Here is a 15,525-nt window from a genome sequence, read left to right on the forward strand (position 1 = left end):
TACAAATGGACAAAGAAATACTAGATATCCTGACAGTTAAAAACCATGCCACAGATCTAGAAACTGTAGTAATATACTGCTATCTTCTATTTTCCAGGAGTATAGTTCAAAGATTATAATAAATATAACTATCGTCCTTACCTTAATATATTCTACTTTTAAAAGATCTAGTCCAGGCTTATCAGAAGAGCTTATCAAGTGAAGAGGCTTCTTTTTGGATCCTAGATTAAAGAAAAACAGGAAAAAAGTGTATTTCAAATAAATTATTCTTAAACTTTTGGAACTTTCAAGGTACTTTTATATTTTTAAATAATTACTAATTAAGCTCTGATAGAATATCTGTACATATTTTCATGGCTATTAAATACTATGGCCAACATTGCTGAAGGCATAAACCATTCTAAACCTCTGCCCAAAGCATCCAACTTTTAAAAATGTGCATATTTGTATTCATTTGATTTCATATCTATATTCAAAAATAATCAAAACTTTTATAAGTACTTTTAAAGCCATCTGTGCATTTGTAGGAGATTTTGAAAGACTAAAGGTCTAACAATCAGGAAGTATGAATTTTTTTTTTTTTTTTGACAGGCGGAGTGGACAGTGAGAGAGAGAGACAGAGAGAAAGGTCTTCCTTTTGCCATTGGTTCACCCTCCAATGGCCGCCGCGGCTGGCGCGCTGCGGCTGGCGCAGGAAGTATGAATTCTAATTAATCTACACCCTTACCAAAAGCTAATTAACTTAAATTTTTAACAAGGAAGCGAGATTAGGAAAATATCTAATATCCTGTTGAGCTCCAAAATTCCACAGTTTATTTTATTTACATTAAAGAATTTACATAAATTTCCTTTATTGACAGAGTGGCATCTTACACAAAAACAAAAGTTCATTTTTAAGGGAGAAAAACTGTTAAGCTTCTTTTTAATTGAAAAACAGCAGATACCACCAAATGCCCTCCATAAAGGTTTGTGGATGTACCAAGAAATCTCTAAGAGCCGAGGAGGAAGAAGTGATTTCTTCATCATTTCATCCTTATCATTTGCAAGTCTGTACCTCTGGCATCTGAAATACCTCAAAATTTTCCCTTGACCTGCAAGGGCATAACCTTCCCTAAATGAAAAAATAGTCTAGAAAGTTTATTATTTATATTTTCCCTCAATACAGAAACATAAACTCTACTTTAACACCATACCTACAGAAAATTACTAACATATAAAATATTGTTTTTCTTCTAAACTAAGGTATTTTTAATTTCAATTATGAAAAATTACAAAACATAGGTTTTCATATTTGACTAAAAGCACTAAAAATATTAGGAATTTTAATCAGTATAGATTCATCAATCTCTTCAAGTCTCAAGTATCTGAGGCACACAAGATAGACACTGATACGAATAAACTACAAAAACTTTTAAGAGTTAATTTTCCATTTTCCATTTTTATTTTTATAACCTGGTGCTTCTTGTTATATACAAACACTATTTAATAGAAAGAACAAGGCCTTTAACGTCAGAAGTCCAGAGAGAGAATCTCGGTTTGGCCATTCACAAGATTCACAATACTGAGTAAGCCACTTAATGTCTTCATTTCATTGTTCTTTTATAGGCTAGAAATAGCACTACCTACATCAAAGCAATTTATACGGAATGCATGAAGCAACAGAGCATACTAGTTGAGTGTAAAGAAACCTAGGGTTATACTTCAAGGGTTTTCAAATAGCTTACTAGTTGTGCAACCATGGGTACATCATAAAAATCCATGTCTTTGTTTATGTATATGTAAACTGGAGACAATAACACTGCCTACTTCACAGTATTGTTGTAAAGAGTAAATAAGGGGCTGGCATTATGGCAGTGGATTAAGCTGCTGGGTGTAATACTGGCATCTCATATGGGCCCCATTTCATGCCCCAGCTGTTCCACTTCTGATCCAGCTCCCTGTCAATGGCCTGGGAATAGCAGAGAAAGATGGTCCAAGTGTTTAGGCACCTGTTGTCAGGTAAGAGAGACCTGGATGGAGTTTCCAGTTCCTGGTTTCAGCCTGACTCAAGTCATTTAGAGAGTGAACCAGAAGATGGACTATTTGTGTCACTCTCTCTAACTCTGCCATTCATATAAATGCGTGAATCCTTAAAAAAAAAATGCTTCAGGCTGGCTCACTTGGCTAATCCTCCGCCTGCGGCGCCAGCACCCCAGGTTCTAGTCCCAGTTGCTCCTCTTCCAGTCCAGCTCTCTGCTGTGGCCCCGGAGGGCAGTGGAGGATGGCCCAAGTGCTTGGGTCCTGCACCTGCAGGAAGACCGGGAGGAAGTACCTGGCTCCTGGCTGCGGATCAGCGTAGCACCAGCCATAGGCCGTAGCGGCCATTAGGGGAGTGAACGAACGGAAGGAAGACCTTTCGCTCTGTCTTTCTCTCACTGTCTGTAACTCTCTCTCTGTCTCCCTCTCTCACTCTCTCACTGTCTAACTCTGCCTGGCAAAAAAAAAAAAAAAAAAAAAAAAAAAGCTTCATCCACAAGACAAAAAATAAGACATCAACCCTGCTTCATGAATCAAGCAAAACCATTTAAAAATTAACAAAATAAAAATTAAGCAAGTTATCTGAAAAGTGCTTCAACAGTGTCAGCTATCACTTATTACAAACATGACTATGAGAGTGATTCACATACTCCGAAGTGCCACTTTAACTATTAGTTACTTTTGTATTTTTCACAGCAATTACCTTGAATTTCATGGTAATCCAAGCTAATTTTCTTTAAATAAGATACTGCAGTTAAGTCGAAGGTTCTCACTGTAGCCTCTGTTCCTAACTGAGTAACACTAAATACTAGAATGGTATCTTCTTCTTTCTGTTGTTTAGTAAATTCCAAAATGACCTAAAAAAATAAGCACAGCCAATGAAAAGTTGGTAGGAAGTCTGCATCACAATGAAATTGACAGAAACAGAATCTTTGTCCATACACATCACCAGGCAAATCTGATTAGAAATTATCACCTCAAATTCTGTTATTGAGAATATAATACATTGATAAGACAGTTGAAATTTATCATCCATTATTGATTTACTTTAATTTTCTAAATTCTTTAATTTACTAAATTCTTTAATTTACTAAAGTAAATTCTTTAATTTACTAAAAAGAAATGTATGAGTTCTTTCTTAATATGATTTTCTTAAACCTATATCCAAAACAAAAATCCTGACCTGTAATGATAGAATCATTCCCATCAAAGTAAAAAGACAAGAATATTTACTGTCATACCACCATTTACATTAACTCTAGAAATGATGGCCAATATATTTAGCCAATAAAAAATAAAACACATATGTAGCAATGTTTAGAAGAGGTAAATTCTTCAATATTCCTATTAAAAGATGAAGGCTTAGGGTGGATGGCGTGGTGCAGCAGGTGAAGTCACCTCTTGTCAGAGTGCCTGCAACTTCCTGCCAATGTTCCTGGAAAGTAGCAGATGATGGCTAAAGTATTTTCATCCCTGCCACCCATATAGAAGACCCAACAGGAGGTCCCAGCTCCTGGCTTGAGCCTGACTGTTGCAGACCTCTGGGAAAAAAGCCAGGGGATGGAATATTTCTCTGTCTTGCCCTCTCTTTCTCTGCCTTTCAAGTAAGTAACTAGATAAATAAATAACAATTTTTAAAAAGAGAAAGAGGCTTTATCCCAACCCTTTGAGTCTGGGCAGCCTTGTGAATGCTTTAATCAATAATCAACCCCAATGTCCATCATCAAATGAAGTCACGGATGATGAAAATGTGGCAGTTTCACACACACACCCTGGAATATTACTTGGTTATTTAAAAAATTGTAATTCTATCATTTGTGGCAAAATGGTTGAATTGTTAGATATCAAGTTGAACAAGCCAGACATAGGCAATTACTGCCATATTTCCCCTTACATGTAATTTAAATTTTTTTAAAAAATCAAAAAAAGAAAGAAATGCCTACGTGTTAGTTTTGCTGCAAACAGTGTTTGTCAAACTCTGTTTTAAACCTCTGTCAAACAAATTAATAGGAATTACACAGCACTAGTTGTAATGGTTTTGTGACTATCTTAAAAGTTATTTTCTATAAAGTTGAACATCTTTTCATTTGATTATTGTTTATAGCCCTTGCTTATTTTTGTGCTGAACTACACAGTCATTTTAATTTTTTTTTTTTTTTTTTTTGGACAGGTGGAGTTAGAGAGAGAGAGACAGAGAGAAAGGTCTTCCTTCTGTTGGTTCACCCCCAAAATGGCCGCCAGGGCCAGCGCGCTGCGCCAATGCAAAGCCAGGAGCCAGGTGCTTCCTCCTGGTCTCCCATGCGGATGCAGGACCCAAGGACCTGGGCCATCCTCCACTGCCTTGCCTGGTAGTAGAGCATTAAACCTTTGAGTATAAATTTTAAAATATCTCAAAAAATAAAATATTAAGTTGGAAAAAAAAGAAGAGTACAGAGGAAGTGATACAAAATGAATTCTGATCGCAGACACAACCATGAAACTCTTACTGGCAATGTTCAGAGAATGTTAACTGCCATGCAAAAAGCTCAACTATGCTAAGACTATCCTCCTGGGAAGGTGGGTGTCTAAGACAAGGGTCCGAGCTCAGCTCCTAGTCAACTATCAGCATCAAATACCAGCTTCAAGAGTACACCACCACTACTATCAGGCGCTGTCAGACGTCAGATGACTGCAGTCCCAGTCAACAAAGCACTACAATCAAATGGAAGACTTCACACAAAATTATCCAGCTTGGCCCTTCCAGAATTCATAACCCACAAATTGGGAGCAAAACAGAAGTCATTTTAAGCTACTAAGTTTTAGGTAACTTGATAAGGAGCAACAGTAGCCAGAACAACACAAATACTGAAAAAAAATTAGTATTATTAACAGATGCTATAAACCAATGGTATCAACTGAAAAATAAGGTATTAAGCACAAAACTGACATACACAAAAAGTTTTGCAAAAATATAATGTTTAAGATGAAAGTAATGAAACCATATAGTAATACATAAAAACCATGGGTAGATGTCTTTTCTGACAGAGAATTTTCTAAACACATACTGACCCCATAGTGTATTTTATAAGAGACACCTTAACCTTAGCATAGCAAGGATACTAGGCCTCAGTAGCATGTACAATAGAGGGTTGCAAAAAACCCAAAGGGACCGGCGCCACTGCTCAATAGGCTAATCCTCTGCCTGTGGCACCGGCACACTGGGTTCTAGTCCCGGTCAGGACGCCAGATTCTGTCCCAGTTGCCCCTCTTCCAGGCCAGCTCTCTGCTATGGTCCGGGAGTGCAGTGGAGGGTGGCCCAAGTGCTTGGACACTGCACCCGCATGGGAGACCAGGAGAAGCACCTGGCTCCTGCCTTCGGATCAGCGCGATGCACCGGCTGCAGCGTGCCAGCAGCGGCGGCCATTGGAGGGTGAACCAACGGCAAAGGAAGACCTTTCTCTCTCTCTCTGTCTCTCTCACTGTCCACTCTGCCTGTCAAAAATAAATAAATAAATAAATAAAAATTAAAAAAAAATAAACCCAAAGGAGGTCAACTGCCCAGTTTGCTTTGCAAACCCTCACCATTTGTTATCTTTGTAACCTTCAGCAATTCTGTAATCTGTAACCACTGCATGCCTGTTACACAGTGCTCTCCTGTCTAAGTCCCGGGAGTCCTGAAGATACCATGATGTAACTCCCCTTCTGTCCTAGCCCTGCCCAGCAACACCCACTACTGTTATTTCTCCAGCACCAGCCTTAGGCACCATGCTGGGTTTAGATCATACTTCTCAAGTTTCCCAACCAATGAGAAACTTGGGGAAGGGACCCCTGCATGCCAGGGATAAAAGGAGCTGGTCACTGCTCTCAAGTCCGGGTAACAATAAATGCCTCACTTTCTGCATCCCTCACGTTTCTGAGTCCAACCATTGGTGGGTAGGTAGTCTCAAGTCGGTTTATCTCCAACACATACTGTAACTAGGACATAAAGAAAAAACTGACAAACTGCACTGCAGAAATGTTTAAAACATAGAATGGCAAAAAATAACATCATCTGGGAAAAATACTTCCAAAGCTCTATTTTTTCCTTCAATGGTTTTGATTGTTTTCTACTTCACTTCATTCATTCAATACTCAATAAAATATTTACTGGGCATTATCTACCATGAACCAGGCTATGCCAGAAACTTAGGATCCTAAAGTGACCAGTGCAGAGAGGGTCCTTGTCCTCATGAACTTTATGTTAGAAGGAGAGTTGGGAAAAGTGAATGTTGCTATCTTACGTTGGGTGGTCAGGACCTTCCAAGACAGTATGTGAGCAAATATTGAAGGAGGTAAAAAAATAAAAGAAAATCAAGCTATGTAGGACAAGAATGTTCCAGGCAAAGGAAAAGGGAGCACAAAGAATGTGCTCTTCTGCGAGGTGGGCATTTAGCCTACTGGTTAAGACTGCTGCATCCCACACTGGAGTACCTGGGTTCAGTACCCTACACTGACTCCTGATTCCAGCTTCCTATTAATGTGGACTCTGGGAGGCAGCAGTAACAGCTCAAGCAACTGAGTTTCTTCCACTCACATGGAGAACCTGGATAGCACTCCTGGCTTCAGCCAACCCCAGCACCAAAAAAAAAAAGATGCTCCAGTATCTGAGGAGTGAATCAGCAGATATGAGTCTCTGTCTCTGTGTCTCTCAAATAGGCAAATTAAAGAAAAAAAAAAAAAAAGAATACGCTTCAGTCTGTGTAAGAAAGAACAAACGTATGATCTCTGTGAGGCAAGAACTTTGCTCATTTGATATTTTCCAGCAACAAAAATAACGTTGGTTATACTTAAGAAATAAATGAAGTAAGGTTAGAATACAGTGAGCAAGGCAGGGGAGAACTGAAGATGAATCCAGCCACATGGGGTGACCCCTGTAAAGCCTCGTAGTACATGAGACGATTCAGTCTGAGCAAGCTATCAAGCCAGTGGAAGGTTCTGAACAGAAGAGTGACATGATCTGACTTTTACTTTAAAAAGATCACTTCAGCCACTATATGAAGAACTGAGCACCAGAGGAAAGCAGACAGGAGTTGAGACAAGAGATGATGATGACTTGGGCAGTACGGCTGCAGTGAGGAGAAAAACAATCATCTGAATGTATTCTGAAGTTAAGAGTCAAGTTATCAGTATTTTGTATGGAAGTAGGAAAGAGAGAGAGAAATCAAAGACAGCTAAGGTAGAAAACATACTTTTCTTTAAAAAAAAAAAACAGTAATACTTAGATTTCTACATACAATTCAAATATGGAACTTCTGGCTTTGTATTTATAGGATAAGCTCTCACTTTAGGATATTAAACAATCAATAAAGGACATCTCTACTTTTTATCTTTTCCATTTTATTATCAAGGCAATACATATTTATTATAGAAATTTCAGAATACATGGAAAAACTAACAGATAAAAATAAAAACCTGTAATGACATCACCTAAACACTGCCATCTACCAAAGAATCATATACTTTTCAATGGAATTATAATGTCCTTAGTATTATTTTTTCCCAAATAATGATATATCATAAATGTCTCTCCATGTTTATTTTTATGTGGCTTTTGTATTTATATAGACAACAGATTTCATATCTTTTACATATACAACATTAAGCACATAATGATAATTCCCACTCTCCCATCCTCCTCGTTCCTCTTTTTTTCCTTTTAAATATTTTGATAATATATTTTCAATTTACTGTAATCAAAGGCTTAATCCTAAATTAAATAAAGTATTCAACAGTATAAGGTAGAAAGACCATTATTCTGCAGGAGTATAGCCAGGACCTATTAACAATCAAATCTCAAGATGTCAACTTCACTTATATACCTGTGACTTTCAAAACCTATAGGGAGCGTGTTGGAAATTTAAGTTATTCACATTTTTCCAATCTTAAAACCTGACAATCAGCAATATTATTTAGCTTAGAAATAGAAGTTATTTAAAAATTTAAGTAATTACATCATAGAAATATTCTGTAGAAAATCAAATCCTAATTAAGAGTCTTGAGCTCTTCTAAAATATATTAGATATACCACAGATCATTCTTGTGTGAGTTTTTTAAGAAATAACATTCAATATTTAAAAAATGCTGTGTGTATACATGTGCATGCATGTTTGTATGTTCTGGGGAGCAGAGAAGACACCATTCCACAGTTTCAATATACTTAACATTTGAGTCTAGCCGGCCTTAGTTTATAAGACAACAGCAACAGAATGTATTTATGAGCAAAAAAGTACATACTTCTCTAATTTCAAACTTGAGTAGAAGATTAATGAGCTCTTCATTTGGGACCTCTGTAGCTTTTTTCAGTTCTGTTACCTTCATACTTTTACCAGTCTGTAATTCTCCATCTTCAGCATCAAAATATTCATCCTCAGAATCTAAAGGAAAAAGATATTCATTCCACCTCAGACAATGTCCAAGGAAAACTACATAAGGCACTCAAAACTAAATCTCCCAAGACTAAATGCACTTATAATATATATAATTCTCATATTGAAAATCAGGACAGTTTCAATGTTTTCTTTATAAAATCCCATAAAGTGATGCAAGATGGCACGTAATAATCAAATTTAAAATCAAACTGCAAGGGCTGGTGCTGCGGCGTAGTGGATAAAGCTGCCAACTGCAGTGCCAGCATCTCATATGGGCGCCAGTTCAAGTTCCAGCTGCTCCACTTCCAATCCAGCTCTCTGCTATGGCCTGGGAAAGCAGTGGAATATGGCCCAAGTGCTTGGGCCTCTGCACCTATATGGGAGACCCAGAGGAAGCTCCTGGCTCCTGGCTTCGGATCAGCCCTGTGGCGTACCTGGTAAAAGCAGTCACCTGTGGTGCCAGCATCCCATATGGGTGCCGGTTCAAGACCCAGCTGCTCTACTTCCAATCCAGCTCTCTGCTGTGGTCTGGGAGGGCAGTGGAAATGGCCCAAGTGCTTGGGCCCCTAAGCCCACGTGAGAAACCCAGAGGAGGCTCATGGCTCCTGGCTTTGGATCAGCACAGCGCTGGTCATTATGGCCATTTGGGGAGTGAACCAGTGGATGGAAGAATCTCAATCTCAATCTCTATCTCTCTCTCTCTCTCTCTGCCTCTCCTTCTCTGTAACTCTGCCTTTCAAATAAATAAATAAATCTTTTTAAAAAATCAAACTGTACTATTCTTTTTTTTTTTTTTTGATGATTCTGACTTTTTCACTTTCCTTCATCCATTCAGTATTCAATAAAAGATTATTCTGAGCATCAGCTACCATACCTCAGGCTGTGTCAGCCACTAAGGACACCAGAAGTGCCAGAAATGGCATGGTCTTGTCCTCGGGGAGTTTATACAGTAGCTCAAAATCAAGAGATCTGTTAGGCCAGAGCTACAGAAAAGGATCACATGCAGACCGGCAGGCTGAGGCACAAGAGTAGCTTATTCAAAATCTCAAGTAAGCACTGCCAACAACAAAAATCCCTCATTTATCCAGTAAAGAAACGGAGTTAAGAAAGGTAAGTGACTGAAGGCACACTGCTGCTTGGGTAGTACAACAAGAACTAGAACCAGTAAATCACTATTACATTTTCAGAAATTCTTTATTTTTTTACATCTTTCTTGCACATGATAATACACAGGCTTGGTGTCACAGTATTTTATACCCCTTACCTGATTCCACTCCCTCCAGTAACAGTGAAGCACCAAGTAAGCTTTTGGTCCCACCTGAAATAACAGGAATTGATGATACCTAGCAAAGAACACAAAAATACTTCTTCAAAACACTGACTTAGCAGGATTCAGTACACATCAAGGAAAGAAAAATCAAAAAGTAACAGAGCACAGAGATATGGAAAGCCACATACACAAAGAATACAATAAAACACATTATGGAATTCACTAACTCAGCCACTAACAGGTGGATGAGATTTCAAAATTATTAAGATTATTATTCTTTCAAGGACAAAACTATGTACAACTCTAGTAGGGAAGTCTATTTATCACTGCATGTCATTTAGTTGTTGTCTATTACAATGTTAAAGTACACATTTATTATAGGGTCCCAGGAAATGATGTCAAATGATGTCACCAGTTGGCTCTCTCAAATTTCACTTCAAAGTAAGTGGAAATCCAACATTTCTTTTATGCTATAAACATCATTCCAATTAATGTGAACTAGAACATTTAAGTCTAACATATAAAAAATTGTATAACAACTTTTACTTACTTTTTAAAAAGAATTCATTTCTAGTTTTATTTAAAAGAAACTTTATATGAATCTGAAAGACATTTTCCTTTCATTTCTCTATTTTTGGTTCATTAAGCTTGCCTTAAAACTGACTTTTTACCACCAGTCTAAAACAGTAGTGAAAAGAAAAGATTAGGCATTTTCACTGTATCCATTTACCTGTCTCTCTGAAGGCTGGACAGATGATTTCTGTGGCAAAGGTATACTGTTAACCAAACATAGCATATCTTTCATCTTCTGGTCAGAAATTCTCACGTGCATCAAAGGAAGTCCCCCTGATACTTTAAACCTAAAAAAAAAAAAAAAATCAACTGGATAAGTGTTTAATAAGGTCAGCTTCTCCATACTCTTGTTATAGAGGGGTAAGGGACTGGAGGAAAAAATGACACTGTATAGGGGAAGTACTTTGGACATGTTTAAATTTAATCAAAATAATGCTTCATTCCTAAACCATGCTCAAGGAACTGCAAGAGTGTCAAGGTAATTTAAATGTATTCTCAATCAGCCAGATTTTTTTTTCATTTTCTTTTTTTTTTTTTTTTTTTTACTTTTTCTTTAAAGTTTATTCTTATTTATTCTAAAGGCAGAGCAACAGAAAGATAGAGAGAGGCCCCAGCGCTGTGGCATAGCGGATAAGGCCAAATGGGTGCCAGTTCAAGTCTCAGCTGCTCCACTTCCAATCCAGCTCTCTACTATGGCCTGGGAAAGCAGTAGAGGACGGCCACTGCACCCACGTGGGAAGATCTGTAGGAAGCTCCTGGCTTCAGATAGGCGCAGCTCTGCCCACTGCAGCCAACTGGGGAGTGAACCATCGGATGGAAGACCTCTCTCTCTCTCTCTCTGCCTCTCCTTCTCTCTGTAACTCTTTCAAATAAATAAATAAATATTAAAAAGAGAGAGAGAGAGAGCTTCCATCCATTCTTCATTCCCCAAATGCCTGAAATCCAGGACTTGACAAGGCCAAAGCCAGGAACCAGGAACTCCATCTGGGTCTTCTACCTGGGTGGCAGAAACCCAAGCACTACAGCCATCATCTGCGGCTTCCCAGGGTGTGCATCAGCAGGAAGTTGGATTGGAGGTAGGAATGGATCCCAGATATTCTGAAATGAGATCTAGGTGGCTTAACCTACTTGACCACAATGCCCGCCCCTCAAATCTTTTTAAGTTAACTATGTTTTATTTTAAAACACTCCAAACACAAGTCTCTACATTTTAAAACCAAAAATACTATATATACTCTATTTCCTGTTATCAAAGATTTACATTATAAACATCAGCATATCCACCTCAGCATTCTCTATCCATGCTTTTTCTGTGTATAAAGCCTTGAACAGCAACCTGACACAAATCTATTTATTTTATTTTCTTCTGATGAAAATACAAGCTCTGGAGCCAGCACTGTGGCGCAGCAGGTTAAAACCCTGGCCTGCAGTGCCTGCATCCCTTATGGGCATCAGTTTGTGTCCCAGCTGCTCTACTTCCCATACAGCCCCCTGCTAATGTGCCTGGGAAAGCAGCAGAGGATGGCCCAAATGCTGGGCCCCTGCACACATGTGAAGACCCAGAAGAAGTTCCTGGCTCTTGGCTTCAAATTGGCTCAGCTCCAGCCATTGCAGCCTTTCGAGGAGTGAACTAGTGGATGAAAGACCTCTCTCTTTCTGTTTCTACCTCTCCCTATAAATCTGTCTTTCAAATAAATGTCTTAAAAAAAAGAAAGAAAGAAAAGAAAAAAAGAAAAAGAAAACACAAGCTCCGTGAAATCTGATTTTCTGCTGAATCACCAATCTACTTTCAGCAGTCATTTACTTTTTAGACGCTGCTTTATTCTGCTTCCCCACCCAAGGTAACTGCCCCAGGTTTGTTGGTAGCCATTTACTGCTCAAAAAGCTCTTTCAAACGGGTATCAACAGCTCAAGCTGACAGACGCCTACCAGGCTCTAGGACACGGTTAAACAGTATCTGGGGAAATTAAAAGCACTAAGTGCCTGTATCAGAAACAGAGAAAGGTCTCAAATCAATGACCTCAGCTAGCACCTTAAACTAGGAATGGAAAGTAAATGAAATCCAAAGTAAAGAAAAAGAATGAATGAGACTGGAAACCACAAAATAAAAAATAAAAACCAGAAACAGAAAATAACTGAAACCAAAAGCTGGTTCTCTTTTAGAAGGTCAACAAAATCAATAAACTGCTTATCAGCCTAATTCAAGTAAAAAAGAAAAACAGCACAAAAAACAAGCATCAGGAGTAAGAGAACTTTGTTACAGGTTTTTCAGGTCTCAGACAGGTAGTCACGAAACACTATGAACAACTTTATGCCACTATACTCAACAACTAAGATGGACACATTTCCTGAAATAAACAACCATTCAAAATAAATATATTCAAAGCATTTGAAACATGAAAACCGCCACTCAAAAGAAGAAACCATCCGAACAGCTCTCCATCAATTACAGAAACTGAATTTGTGGTTAATAACGCTTTCAAGAATAAATTAATAAGCTAATGAGTAACTCCAGGCCCAGATGGCTTCTTTACTAGTGAATTCTATGCACATTTATGGAAAAAAATAATACCAATTCTACATAACATCTTCCAAGTTGCCAACATTACTCCGATACCAAAATAAGAAAAAATAAGGGCCAGATCCAAGATGCCTAAATAGGAAAAAGACATGCTGATTTCGACCAAGGGAAAATAACAGAAGAGAAGTGGAGTGACTGAATTACCAGGGGAGATGTGGAGAGAAATTTGTAGAGGAAATTCTATGGAAAGAAGAGAGAAACCATGCAGAAGCATGGACAGTACGAACACAGCAGGGAGCCGGGGCACCCCCAGCGACTCCAGCAGCAGGGAGCTAGAGAACATGCCATCTTCTTGCAGCAAGCACACATCTCTCAATAGTCACTGAAGGAGCAGACACCACACTAAGCCACAGAGGCGGATTTCAAAGAAAAAAGTCATCAGAGGAGAAACAAATGCCTAGAAATAAACATAGAAATGTAAGGAACACAAACAAGGAAGACAATATGACTCCCCAAAAGGAACACAACACCACCTCAATGTTAGAATGGAAAGACAAGACATTGATGAAATGTCTGAAAAGGAATTCAAAAGAATGATCATAAGATTACTCAAGGGGCCAGCATTGCAGCATAGCAGATTAAGCCACCTCCTGCAACACCAGCATCACAAATAGGCGCCAGTTCAAGACCTGGCTGATCTACTTCCAATCCAGCTCCCTGCTAATGTGCCTGGGAAAGCAGCAGACGATGGCCCAAGAGGTTGGGCCCCTGCACCCACGTGGGAGATCCAGAAGAAGTTCCTGACTCCTGGCTTAGGCCTGGCCCAACCCCGGCTGCAGGAGCCACTTGAGGAGTGAACCAATAGATAGAGATCCTCTCTTTTTCTAACTCTCATCCTCTTTCAAATAAATTAACAAATCTTTAAAAAGATAAAAATAAAAAATAAACAAATAAAAGTTTACTAAAAAACACAGAGAAGCAAACACATGCGATAAAGAAATCCATACACGAAATGGATGAAAAATATTGTTGGGAGATAGAGGTATTGAAGAGAAATCAAACTGAAAGAAATGAAGAATTCAATAGGCCAAATAAAAAATACAGTGGAAAGAATTAACAACAGACACAGTGAAGCAGAAGAAAGAATATCTGAGCTAAAAGACATATCTTTGGAAATATCTCATTCAGACAAAAAGAAAAAAAAATTTTAAACTAAAAATAGCATTCAAGATTTATGGGATACTACTAAACAATCCTAACATATGTGTCTTGGGAGTTCCTGAAGGTGTGGAGAGAGAATGGATTAAAGGGTCTATTAAATGAAATAACAATAGAAAACATCCCTAATTCGGAGAAAGACAGGGATATCCAACTACAGGAATCACACAGAATTCCTAATGGACATGACCAGGAAAGATCCTCACCACAACACACTATAGTCAAACTTTCAACAGTAAAACATAAAGAAAAGATTCTCCAATGTATACCAGAGAAACACCAGATGATCTTCAGAGGATCTCAAAGTAGAGTGATAGCCAATTTCTCATCAGAAACCCTACAGGCTAGGAGAATGAAGAGACACAGTCCAAGTCCTAAAAGAAAAATACTGTCAACCCATAATACTATACCAAACAAAGATCTCAGTTATGAATGTAGGTGAAGCAAAGACCTTCCAAAACAAACAGAAACTGAAATTATTTTCACCATTCGTCCATCCTTACAAATGATACTTAAGAATATGCTATACACAGAAACACAGAACAATAGTCATCATTAGGAAAGAATGTGAAAACAGAAAAATCTAGTAAAAGTACCAAGAAAATCCAAAGAAAAACAATAGGAATACTCATGAAAAAAATGTCAGGATCAAGTCATTACTTACCAATAATAACCCAGAATGAAAAAGAACTAAACTCTACAATTAAAAAATACAGACTGGCTGAATGTATTAAAAAACAAAACCCATTTATTTGCTCCCTACAAGAAACACACCTCACCAACAAAGATACACACAGAGTTAAAGTTAAAGGATGGGAAAAGAAATTCCATGTTAACAGAAAGCATAAACAGAAAGCATATCAAACAAAACAGACTTTACAAAAGTGGTTAAAAGAGACAAAAAAGGGCATTATGTAATGATTAAGGGATCAATTCAACAGGAAGATGTGACTATAGTAAATATATAAGCACCCAATGTCAGAGTGACTGGCTATTCAAAACAAGTGTTAATGGATTAAAAGAAAGACATATCATCCAATACAGTCATAATTAGGGACTTTAATACCCTATTGTCATCAATGGACAGATCGATTAGACAAAAAAATCCATAAAGAGGGGCACTGTGGCACAGCGGGTTAACACCCTGGCCTGAAGCATTGGCATCCCATATGGGCGGCAGTTCGAGTCCTGGCTGCTCCTCTTCTGATCCAGCTCTCTGCTATGGCCTGGGATAGCAGCAGAAGATGGCCCAAGTCCCTGGGCCCCTGCACCCACGTAGGAGACCTGGAGGAAGCTCCTGGCTCCTGGCTTCAGATCAGTGCAGCTCTGGCCATTGAGGCCATCTGGGGAGTGAACCAGTGGATGGAAAACCTCTCTCTCTGTCTCTACCTCTCTCTATAACTCTTTCAAATGAATAAAATAAATCTTAAAATAAATAAATTAAAATGAAATAAAATAAATAATATAATTCTAACCTCCCTTTAAAAAAAAATCAACAAAGAAACAACACAGCTAACCTACAGTACAGACCAAATGGACCT

General features: G+C 38.3%; 1 protein-coding gene across 2 annotated transcripts in view; it reads right to left on the reverse strand.

Annotated features, from left to right (window-relative positions):
- VPS13C (vacuolar protein sorting 13 homolog C) overlaps positions 1–15,525 on the reverse strand; it is a 197,979-nt gene that overhangs the window by 111,160 nt on the left and 71,294 nt on the right. For both annotated transcript variants that reach the window (XR_009867321.1, XM_062206048.1), the window contains exons 23-27: positions 10,403–10,532; positions 9,667–9,745; positions 8,269–8,408; positions 2,720–2,873; positions 142–221 (exon numbers count right to left, since the gene is read on the reverse strand). Coding sequence is in view for 1 of the 2 variants with exons in the window: in XM_062206048.1 (XP_062062032.1) it covers positions 142–221; positions 2,720–2,873; positions 8,269–8,408; positions 9,667–9,745; positions 10,403–10,532 (583 nt within the window). In the remaining variant the exon portion in view is untranslated. The remainder of the gene's footprint in view (positions 1–141; positions 222–2,719; positions 2,874–8,268; positions 8,409–9,666; positions 9,746–10,402; positions 10,533–15,525) is intronic.

The sequence above is a fragment of the Lepus europaeus genome, chromosome 11 (genome assembly GCF_033115175.1).
Source record: "Lepus europaeus isolate LE1 chromosome 11, mLepTim1.pri, whole genome shotgun sequence".
Taxonomy (NCBI): Eukaryota; Metazoa; Chordata; class Mammalia; order Lagomorpha; family Leporidae; genus Lepus; species Lepus europaeus.